This window comes from Hylobates moloch, unplaced genomic scaffold, assembly GCF_009828535.3.
Source record: "Hylobates moloch isolate HMO894 unplaced genomic scaffold, HMol_V3 SCAFFOLD_14, whole genome shotgun sequence".
Lineage (NCBI taxonomy): Eukaryota > Metazoa > Chordata > Mammalia > Primates > Hylobatidae > Hylobates > Hylobates moloch.
The window spans coordinates 96,853,627-96,865,449 of NW_026652289.1; the positions used below are offsets into that span (position 1 = coordinate 96,853,627).

Consider the following 11,823-nt stretch of genomic DNA (forward strand, 5'->3'; position numbering starts at 1 on the left):
TTTAAATAGAGATAGGGTCTTGTTATGTTGCCCAGGGTGGTCTCAAACCACTAGGCTCAAGCAATCAACCCGCCTCAGCCTCCCAAAGTGCTGGGATCACAGGCATGAGCCACCGCAACAGGCCGTGGACCACACTTTAGACTTCTCTTGAAACACCAGGTATTCAATATACACACAGATCTTGAACCAGGTCCAAACTTGTACATCCTTGAGTCAAAGGTGGAATAACATTAAATTTTCCAGCTGCCCAGCTCTAGTCAGCTGTTAACATCACTTAAAAATCTAATTATTCCAGAAAGCTTAGTCCACCCATGTCATCCTCTACATATAGAAGCCATAATTGTAATAGCAAATGACAATATAAAGAAATACATTATACATACACTGCAAGTATCCTTCTGTAGCTTTTATATTTTCTCAGATAACTATATATTAAAAAAGTATTAATCTGCTCGAGCCTTAGCAGGTTGAACACTATCAATGCAAAACAAAACAAAATAGCATTAGGTTATTAAACATTTGATTATTTCTTTACCTTTGAGTGTATCTCGTAACTGACCAATATATAAGCATTTGTAATGTTTAACATAATAAATGATATTATTTATTTACTATCTGCTATGTGCCAAGCACTGTCATATTTCATTCTAACTGTGAGAAGCTGGAATTATTCCCATTTGACAGATAAGGAAACTGAGACTCTGAGATTATGTGATGAAGATTAGAGAGCAAGCAAGTAATGGAACAAGTATAAAAACACAGGTCTGTTTCTAAAGCTTGTGCTAATGACAACATCTAAGACTCATCTTTGGCAGTGTTACCCAAGTAATGATATATTATTGCTTAAAATTAATTTTTTTTATCTTGACGTACAGTAAAATACTATTGACTATTGTGAAATCTATCATGCTATACCATAATATCTTATTTGAAAGTATAGTAGAAACTCCTGACCTTCAGATAATTTTTTTCTATTGGCTATCAGTTTGTTTTTATGGAGGTTGTAAGGAGCAGAATTGACCAATGCTCCCCATACCTTCCATAAAAACAGATAGCCAATAGAAAAAGAATTATTTTTCCTGACCCCCACCTTAAACTTTTACAGTTAGCCACCCAACTACCACACCCAATCATGTAGGATAAGAGGCTACTGTATTTATTTAGAAACTTTAACTCTTTGAAGCACAGCTGTCTCTCACAAAACTATAATCTGAGTCTCTACATTAAAATCCACACTTTACTCACATTCTGAATGAGCATCTGAGAAGTTCTCCTATTTATGTTCATCTTATAGAAAACTTAGTGTCAGGCCGGGCGCGGTGGCTCACGCCTGTAATCCCAGCACTTTGGGAGGCCGAGGCGGGCGGAACACGAGCTCAGGAGATCGAGACCATCCTGGCTAACATGGTGAAACCCCGTCTCTACTAAAAATACAAAAAATTAGCTGAGCATGGAGGCGGGCGCCTGTAATCCCAGCTACGGGAGGCTGAGGCAGGAGAATGGCGTGAACCTGGGAGGCGGAGCTAGCCGAGATCGCGCCACTGCACTCCAGCCTGGGAGACAGAGCGAAGACTCCGAGACTGACTTAAAAAAAAAAGAAAACTTAGTGTTAAGTACGGTTATCTAATTCTCTAGCTCAGAGACTAAAAGCAGGAAAATTAAAAGGTGGCAAGGATAAATATATTAACAACGAAAACTGTTGACAGCCAGGGAACATAAAAATCAGAATAAAAAAAGGCTGAGATGGTTTAAACTAGAGACAAAAAAACTCAAACCAGAAGCATGAACATTTTTTAAATGTCTCTATATATCATGATTACAACTGAAAATATTTTGACGTTCAAAAAGTTTCAATTATCCAGAAAATTCATTTATACAGGATAGTTCTTTGGACACCAATGTAGTTTAAAAAAAAAATGAAGTGTAACTGTTTTCTTGTTAAGAGTTGTCCATAACTCTCCCTTTCAAATTGCAGGTCATCATGACCCATTAATTGGTGAAGAAATCAATTCAATGGGTGGTGACAGCAATTTTTCAAAACGTGAAATAGAATAGAAAATACACTACATTGTGCACAGTAAGGGTAAGTACGTTTGTGAAAAGTTTATTTCAATATTTCTGTACTAGTTTGCTAAGTAAAAGACTACTTACACTGGTCTTAGTAAAAGAAAAAAAAAGCCATGGGTCTAAAGGTTTATGTTATTATCGTGGAATATAATCACAATACTAAACTCACAATTCCATCATCTTTACCTGACAATGCTAAAGAAAGCTACAATTTTTAAGGTGAAAACTTCTTTGGAAATCTTGATGAATAAATTTGTTTTCCCTAAAAATCTTTATCAGTACATAACAATTTTATTGTGTTTAACACTAGTTTTGGCTGCAAATACTATTTTTAAAACTGCTTATGACTGTAAAGCAACTTTTCACAACAATTCAAAATAAATAGTGACTGATTTTATTTGCTTGTTTATTCTGCGATTCAATTACTAATCTTGGTGCCATTTTTCCAAAGTGATTGATGTAATCTAAAAATCTAAACTTGGCATTCTACACAAGGAACCTGCTCAGGAGCAATACACTTACTAATACTTGATACAGACATAGCTGCTGCCTCATTGTATGTAATAGCCAACACCTAAAACTAATTTAAGTCACTAAATTAAGTATGGTTTTCTGCAATTCCTTCTGGTGCATTTCAATAGACCTGTTTTACCCAGAGAATTTGTCTAATCACTTTGAAAAAATATATGGAAAAACAACCAGTTTTATAGAAATTTTAAAATAAGCATCTAATTCATAGGATAAATTAATATTTCCAATCCTAAAGACTTGGATTTGGAAGGAAATCTGTCATCTAGTCCAGCCCCCTACCAAATAAAATAATCCCCACTTCACAATGTTCCTTGGAATCAAACTCATTATCTGACTGAAAAGCTCTCACTACTAACCACTACTATATTAACATCTTCTAAAATTGGTTCTTGCCATTAATCAGAAGACTGATAAACAATTACCTTGAAGTCCTTGAAAAGCAGTGTATATATTATTCTTATAAATCCTGAGAATACAGGTTTAGAAAAGAAGTGACATTTACTTATCACCAGGGATTTCAGTGGCCCAAACTGTCCATATGCTGGTATATCCAATACTGGAGTACTCTGCAAACTTTTGGAGTTTGCTTAAAGCACAAAAATCAACTAATCAAAGTAGTAATAAAATAATAGTTGTCAACTCAATCTTAAGTTTTCTCTTCATTTTATCAAGTTCACATTCAAGTTTAAAAAGCTTATGAACTTCTTTAAAGTTGAAGTTAGAATGACTACCTAAAAACGAGCCAGTACAACTCTAAAATGATACCTGTATTGTGGCAACAGATACAAATACCATCCTTTACTTTCATTTTGAGATACACTAGAATCTCTCTTGAAGCTACTGCTTCAGAAGCACTTTTGTAAAAACGCTTACCCTTCTCTTCCATATGCCCTTCTCTACCTCACCAGCTGGAATCTGTCACAAAAACAGATAATCACATATGATACAGAAATAGTTGATCCTACTGCCGAATTAGGTTAACACTTCTAAATTGAGGCATAGAAAAGAAGGGGGTGGGGTAACAAGCCCTACTTAAACAAATCATTTACCTCGGTCTGGCTTCATTTTCACATCCAATTTTCACCCAGAGTCTGTGAAATGCACCTGTGGGTTCTTTGAACAGGCTCGCCGCTGATTCTACGGCTTCTGCTTCGCTTTCGAAATGCTGAAAGAGATAAAAATAAAATTAATCTGGCCCTATTCTAATACCCGGACCTTGCAAGTAAACTACTGTTAAGTTAGGCCTCTTCCTGGCACCAACTGCGGTGACAGCACCCTCGGCTGGTCTGAAAAAAGCAAAACTCTCTGCACCGCCTCCCCCATCTCCTCCGGATCGAGCAACCTCTTCCCTGCCTCTGTGCTCTCCAGGCCAATGTGTCCTTCTGACACACAGTCTCTGAACCAAAGCTGGATCTATTTATAACCTGGAGGTACAGGCAAGAAGAAGAAAAAGATTCGAGCAACACAAACTAACCCCTTCGTACAAAAACGCCTCTGGGAACAGAGGCACCTCCGCAGGGCTGGTATGGAAATTCTTCCACCTGGTGCCTGGGCGCAGCCAACTCTTCCAGTCCCCTGCGCCTCCCGAGCGCTCCGCCCGCCCCGCCGGGCCTCACCTGTGTAATTACCCTCTGGCTAGCCTTCCTGCGGCAACCGCGGCCAAGTTTACACAGAAACCCGAGTCACCTCCTCCCGCCCAGCCCCCAGCCCCAAACGAACTCTTCCGGGCTGTCCCGGGGCGACCCTACCAACTCCCAACCAGTCCTCCGCGGCCGGCTCCGGGGGAGGTGTTTACAGCCGGTGCTCGCCCCCTGCTCTGCACAGCCCCTTCCGTCCCGCCGCGGCCCCGGATTTCCTTCAGCCCCGCCGCACCGAGCGCCGCGTCTGCCCCTCTCCCCGCCGGAGAGTTGTTTGCATGGCGCTCTCGGGCTGGCCGGCTCCTCGGCTCCCTCGGCCGACCTCTGCTGACTAACTCGCTCTCCTCTCCCGTCCCAATCCCGCCTCCTCTTGGCACTTCTCTCCACCGCTCGCCCAGCAGCTCACATCACACTCCCACCTCAGACCCCAGGCTCCGAGAGGCGCAGGGCCAGCGGGAGCGGAATGTGGGGCGCAGCGGCCCCCCGGGCTGCCTCAGGTGACCGTGGGGACCCGAGACGACCAGCCCGAAGCGGGTCCCCGGCGCCCCTGTGGCCATCCACCCGCGCGCCTCAGCCACCGCCTCGCTGCGCTCCCTGCGCTCAGCCCCTCGCCCTGCCTGACTGGCACCCGAGCCCCGCGGCCCCCGGGCTTCCCCCGCCCGTAGCCCCGGCCGGCCCGCTTGTCCAGCGCCTCTGCCAGCTCCTTGCCCGCCCGCTGTCTCTGGCTCTGGCGCCCCGGCTCCCCGTCCCCCTCGCTCGGCCAGTTCTTTCTCTGCTGTTTGCCCTGTCAAAACACTGCCTCGGTCACGTGTCCCAACAACAGCCAACCCACCCCGCTCGTCACTTCCTCCCCGGCGGCCTCCGCGGCCCTGGCGCCCGGTTACTATGGCAATGCCGCCGCTCGCCCCGGGGCGCTAGTTTGGGGCCGGGTTTTCGGTGCAGGTGCCTGGCGGGTGCGAGGGCGCCGGAGATGGCGGCTGGGAGACACCAGCAGAGTCCCGGAAGCCCGAGAGGTCCCAGGCACTTCGGTTGCGCTCCCAGCCGGCCGAGGCGCGCCTGGATTCTGAGACCAGGAATCGGAGCTGCGCTATTAGAGCGCAGGGTAACTGGGAAGATGTCATCCAAGGGCCTGCCCCAGACGTGGAGGATAATTATAGTCTCCTCCCCCCCCCCCCCCCCCCCCCCTCCCCTCCCCCTCCTCCTCCCCCTCCCCCTCTCCCTCCACTCCCCCTCCCCTCCCCCTCCTTTCTTCTCCTCCCCCCCCTCCTCCTCCTCCTCCCCCTCCTCCTCCCTCCTCCCCCTCCCCCCCCCTCCTCCCTCCTCCCTCCTCCTCCACCTCCCCTTCCTCCTCCTCCTCCTCCTCCTCCTCCTCCTCCTCCTCCTCCCCCTCCTCCTCACGGGATGCTGGCGCAGAGTTGTGATCGAGCCCCAAGTGGATTGCAGTGCATAATGGAACCTGGGTTTAATGTGACCGGGACAGGAGGGTGGGCAGCTATGCGGGTCAGGGAGTGGGAGAATTTAAGAACAGGAAGCCCACCCCCACCCTAGATTTTCCCAAATCACTAAGGATTTTAGTAGGATTCAGAACCCAAGCTTCCAAGACACTCGCTGTGCTAAAAATAATCTTCATAACTTCTAAAACACTGACTCATGGGCAGGAGGACACTTTGACAGCATGTTATTGTTGGGGAGCTGTAATTTTGTTGTTGTGCTATAGCAATGTGACATGATGGCATTTCATGTTGTGATGTTGTCATCATTTAAACACAAACAGATAACAAGAATCTGTACTAAAAAAAACCCAATCCTAACAAGCGCTGCAGCTATTAGCTACTCAGTCTATAGACAAAGTACATATGGGGCATGAGCCCAAATGGAGACAAGTAAAAATTTGCAAGGCTCTTTGGTTTCATTAGAAAAAGTTTTTTTAGATATAATTTTGCATAAAAGGATCACAGGAAAGTACTAGGACAAGTCTAAGGTGATTTTTTTTATTTGTGCCCTTCTGTTTTAAAATTTTTTTACAATGAGTCTATTATTTTCACATCAGAAGAGTTTTATAAACTGCAAGATTGGTAGTTCTATTTTTTTGGCCTCAGATAAAGTTCTTATAAAAAAAGCATGAAATATTTAAAAAGTAATATTTTCTAGTGCTTAGATATGTACAGTAAAAGAAGATGTACAACTGAAATTGTTAACCTTAACTCCACGATTGTATCTAATCAGAGCAGAGAGAACATTCAGGAGGGTAACATTTCATTTTCTCTGAAATGTTCTGGCATCATGAAGATGAAACTGACAAATGGGAACAGTTCTTTAATCTATAAAATGCTACAAATGTTAAATCCCAGTGGATTTGACTTTGATATTATTGAATACTGTATTATGTAGTTTTTAAAAAATGAACTGAAGTTTTACTTGTTCTACAATCACTTTGCAATTAACCTTGGTAATGGGAGACAGAACAGTTACAGATAAGCCAAAAACCTAAATTTAGCACAACAGCTGGGACCAAAGAACAGCCATTGTAAAAGGCTTACTGGGTGAACAGGCAGCAAAATCTGGTTTAGATTCTTTCTTCCTCTAATGCAAAAGAGGTAAAAAGACCAGGAAATGCTGAGAGCAGAAGCCAAGACTATTAGTCTGTAGCACAAACTATTCTCTTTTAAATAATTTTTAACAGCACATGGATAAATGATGATATCAACATTTGTTAGACTAACCTGAAGTTTTTTTAAATTTAGAATCTTAAACCTGTTCAAAAATTTGAAATCATTATGGCAGTAGAAAAAGTATTTAAAAGGTGTATTTCTGACTCATTATTCAAATTGTTTCATTCCGTAATACGCATTTACTGAATACTACCTGCTAGGTACCTACAAGTTTCTGAGAATATAAGGGTCACCAAAACCAGATAGGGTCACTACTTTCAAGGAGCTTATAGTACTATTACAGTTACATGGCCCTAATCAAGTCACATTCTAACACCTTTGTTTCACCTGTAAAAGTGAGGTGTTTAGACTCTGACAATAGTTATCGCTTTCTTTTATCCTATGATTATGTAACACATGTTCAGAGCGTTTGGAAATAATGACTTGAAATGGCAATTCACTCTAAGGTGCTCTGTTCACACCTCAGAGCACGTAAACAGAACAAATGTTTCTAGTTCCTAGTTGGTGAAGGGTAAGGGTAAGCAAGAGAATCAAGATAGCAAGCAGGAACCTTACCCTCTTTTCATCTGATTTGCTTTCCATTTTGCTTTCCCTTACGGTTTCAAAGCCATATATGAGTAATTTACTTCAAAAAAAAGTTAACTCATCTTCAGCAACTCATCTTCATCCCCTCAATTTTTACAGATTTTGTCAAAATGGGTGGTGTATGATCAATCTGTAATGACTGTCTCTAAGTTCTTTTACTTATTAAGGTGATGAGGATAACTGGTTTGCTCACTTTATGAACACAAGGCTGTTACTATGACCAAAGTCATGGAACCAGTCCAGGCTACCAGGATGAGCTCCACCAGAGCAGGGATTGGTACCTTCTTCTTTCTTGTATCCCTAGCACTTAGCAAATAACTGGATATAAAGTAGGAGCTCAATAAATGTTAACCTATGTATTCTCTAATATGCTTTTCTTGTGCATGCGTGTAGTCTGCATGTCTAATACTGGCTGGCATTTTCTCCCTAGTGGGATAAAGCTAGAGTTGAGAAATTGGTGGGAAGCACAAATTTCATTTGTAAATGATACATTTTCATTATACTTTTGGGGCAATGTATACATTATATGTTGTCTCATAATAGTAGGAACCCATTGTGGGTTGAAATGTGTTCTCCCCTCAAAAAAAAAAAAATGTGTTGCAGTCCTACTCCCATCCCCCATCTGTGAATGTGAACTTAGATATGTACAGTAATGAAGTTAAGATGAGGTGGATTATTAGGGTAGATTCCAAATCCAGTGACTAGTGTCCTGATAAGAAGGAGAGGTTTGAAGGTAGAAGACACACAGGGAAGATGGCCATGTGACTAAGAAAGAGAATGGAGGTTCTGAATGGTTACTCAAACATGAAGATCTTTAATTCTGTAAAAGTTACAATAAATGAGTGAAAAATGTTAAGATCTCTCTAGTATCTTAAAAGAACAACTCTATGACCCATAGCTAGAGGATAATCATGAATAAGTGGTTGAGAGTCAAATGAAGATACAGTATTTTAAAGATGGTAATCAGTACATCTTATTCGCCATGAAATATTGTAGAAATAAAGATGAGTAGAATTAAAATGTATAAATAAATCTGTTCTTGCAAAGTTAAAAAAAAGTGTACTTTTAGTACTTGTTGAAACAAGATGAAATGCAAGCTATCTTTTCCATATCTAAATTGTTTCTGATTATCCACTTAAATTCAGTACAGTTAATTTCTAAAAGAGAAAGGTCATGGAGTCATTGCTAAGGCACTGGCTTCTGTAAACAACCTTCTACCTTCACATAAGTTGGTTGTCTGGTTTATTCTTTTTTGAGGTTCCTGTTTGTCTACCCTCTAAAACCACAGGTTATAAGGAAGTAAAAATGTATTCTTTCTGGTCCCAGCCTGCGTAAGTGTCTTAGGGCTTAGAAATACAAGGGCCTCTAAACTTCAAGGTGGATAAACCTTTAATTAATCTGACAGTTTTGCTGAGCTGCTGGAGGTCTCCAAGCCACCAAGACTTAATGTCTTTTTAAAGAATAATAATGGCCGTTTTTTGTGACAGTAACTGTGCTCAGCATTTTACATATATTATATATTTGATCCAAAGAGGGTGATAACTATTTCTCAGATTAGGAAATTGAAGCTCAGAGAAACAAGTAACTTTCCCAAAGCTATACTTAATAAGTAGAAGGCAGCTGCTTCCTTAATGGACTCATTTAATTTCCACTACAATATTCTGAAATAAGTTAAATAATTTCAAAATTTTCAAGTGGGGAAACTATGGCTCAGAAATGTTGACAAGTGGTTCTGCATTTAGAATTTAAATTGGTTGATATACACTTAGGCTTAGTGCTTTAAGATATAAGTTCTAAATCAAATAGCTCTGGTTGGTTTGTTATATGCACACCCCAGAGCAAATGGTCATGCTCAGATAATAGCAGCTGAAATTTCTTCAGCACTTAAGTCATAAGCACTATTCTGAATGATTTATATATTTATTAGTCCATTTAATACAACATCCCTATGAAATAGTATTATCCCTACCAAATAAACAGAAAAGGGGAAGTTAAATAATTTGCCAAAGTGTAAGCAGTTAGGCAGTAGCAGAGTCAGGATTCACACCTAGTGAGCATGACTTGAGAGCATACATTCTTACCCACTATCTGTTACTGGTTTCTTAGTTTCATTTTCCACCCAAACCCTGTACCTTCCTGACACTGGGCTTCTCCCCTACATGAGATCCCTCCCCAACTACTATGGAAACCCTTCTGGACTTTCAGGGCCCAAAGTTTCACCTCACAATGTCTTTTAGAACCCATACACTCATACACACCATCTGTCTTTTTTCTGAACACATATTTATGATCTTAAAACCACATATTCCTTTTATCTTTTAAGGGCAAATGGACTGACTTCCAATTCCTTTGTCTTTCCTTGTTGAATAGCACTATCCTAGGCACAAAGATTCAAGTGATTATTGAAGATCCAAGGCCGTCACTATTCTCTAGAACTGCTCTGGCCAATACAGTAGCTATAGTCATCTGTGGTTGTTGAGTGCTTGAGATGTGACTAGTGAAACTGAGAAACTGAATTGTTAATTTTAATCAATTTAAATATAAATTTTCAGCTGGGCATGGTAGCTCATGGCTGTAGTTCTGGTACTTTAGGAGGCCCAGGTGGGAGGCTTGCTTGAGGTCAGGAATTCGAGACCATCCCAGGCAACATAGGGAGACCACTGTCTCTATAAAAAAGTTAAAAAGTTAGCCAGGCATGATGGCATGAACCTGTAGTCCTAGTTACTTAGGAGGCTGAGGCAGGAGGATCACTTGAGCCCAGGAGTTCAAGAATGCAGTGAGCTATGATTGTGCCACTGTACTCCAACCTAGGCAACACTGCAAGATCCCGTTTCTAAAAACAAACAAACAAATTTTTGATAATTGAACTCATTTTTAAAACTAAGTATGTTTGGAACAACTGAGTATATGAATCTAATTTTTTTTACACTTGATCTTAGCCAAAAGGCCAAGAAGTGAATCTAATTTTTTAACTGCAGATTTTAGGAAATCTAAATACAGATCAGGTTTTCTTTCTTTCTTTCTTTCTTTTTTCTTTTTTCAAAATTTTAAAGTTCTTTAAAGAGACAGAGTCTTGCTTTGTTTCTCAGGCTGGAGTACAGTGGTGTGATCCTAGCTCAAGCAACCCTCCTGTCTTGGCCCCCTAAAGTGTTGGGATTACAGGCATGAGCCACCATGCCTAGCTCCACATCAGGTATTTCTAATGAGAATTGAACCTACAAATTGAAACGTAAGTATAAAATATATAGCAGATTTCAAAGACAGTGGGAAAAAATGTACAATATCTCTATTGATACTTTAAAAATATTGATCACCTGTTGAAATGGTACTACTTTAGATATGTTGGGTTTATTTTTAATTTTTCAAAATGTGGCTAATAGAAAATGTAAAGTTATATAGGTAGCTTACATAATATTTCTATTTGCTATACAATTCAGTGGCTTACCCAGCACCTCAGAAGACATTGGAAAATCAGCCATGTTTCTCAACCAAGTGATGCCTTTTAGCGGTGCAAATTCTGTGCTTAGGAAACTTGCTGCTTGCCCTAATCTTTTTTTGTTTGTTTTTAAATGTGTCATGTGGCATTTAACTGCCCTAATCTTATCAAGGGTTCAGCGCACCCTAATGAGACTCGAATGCATCACAAAGTGGTAAGGGCACAACCTAGATATAGTAGGAACAATGGTGAACAACCCTTCTGAAAACAGGCTAGATTCAGTAGAGTTTTTTGGTTTTTTTTTTTTTTTTTTTTTTTTGCTTTTCTGAAACAGGGTCTTGCTCTGTTGCCTAGGCTGGAGTGCAGTGGTGTGATCTTGGCTTGCTGCAACCTCCGCCTTCCAGGCTTAAATGATCCTCCTGCTTCAGCCTCCTGAGTAGCTGGGACTAAAGGTACATGCCATCACACCCAGCTAATTTTTATGTATTTTGCTGAGAAGGAGTTGTGCCATGTTGCCCAGGCTGGTCTTGAACTGCTGGGCTCAAGTGATCTGCCTGGCCTTGGCCTCGCAAAGTGCTGGGATTACAGGCATTTGTTTTTTTAGAGACACGATCTCACTCTCTCACCCAGGCTGGAGTGCAGTGGAGTATCTTAGCTCATTGTAACCTTGGACTCCTGTGGGCAAATTATCCTTCTGCCTCAGCCTCTGGAGTAGGTAGGCCTACAGCCGCCCACCACCATCACCACTATGCCCCGCTAATTTTTAAACTTATTTGCCAGGGTAGGGCAGAGGAGTTCTCGCTACGTTGTCCAGGCTGGTCTCAAACTCCTGGACTCACTCAAGTGATCTTCCCACCTCAGCCTCCCCCTGGGATTACACAAATGAGCCACAGCA

The 11,823-nt window shown here is 41.6% G+C and overlaps 1 protein-coding gene across 4 annotated transcripts in view; it reads right to left on the bottom strand.

Moving 5' to 3' along the window:
- The window catches only part of ATOSA (atos homolog A), a 99,269-nt gene extending 94,237 nt beyond the window's left edge, over positions 1 to 5,032 (bottom strand). The window contains exons 1-3 of one of the 4 annotated variants that reach the window (XM_058427107.1): positions 4,471 to 5,032; positions 4,073 to 4,214; positions 3,648 to 3,763 (exon numbers count right to left, since the gene is read on the bottom strand). In XM_058427107.1, the coding sequence (XP_058283090.1) occupies positions 3,648 to 3,663 (16 nt within the window). In that variant the 5' untranslated portion in view covers positions 3,664 to 3,763; positions 4,073 to 4,214; positions 4,471 to 5,032. The remainder of the gene's footprint in view (positions 1 to 3,647; positions 3,764 to 4,072; positions 4,215 to 4,470) is intronic. The other 3 variants (XM_058427108.1, XM_058427109.1, XM_032174215.2) reach the window with 3 other exon arrangements.
- Positions 5,033 to 11,823: the final 6,791 nt, after the last annotated feature.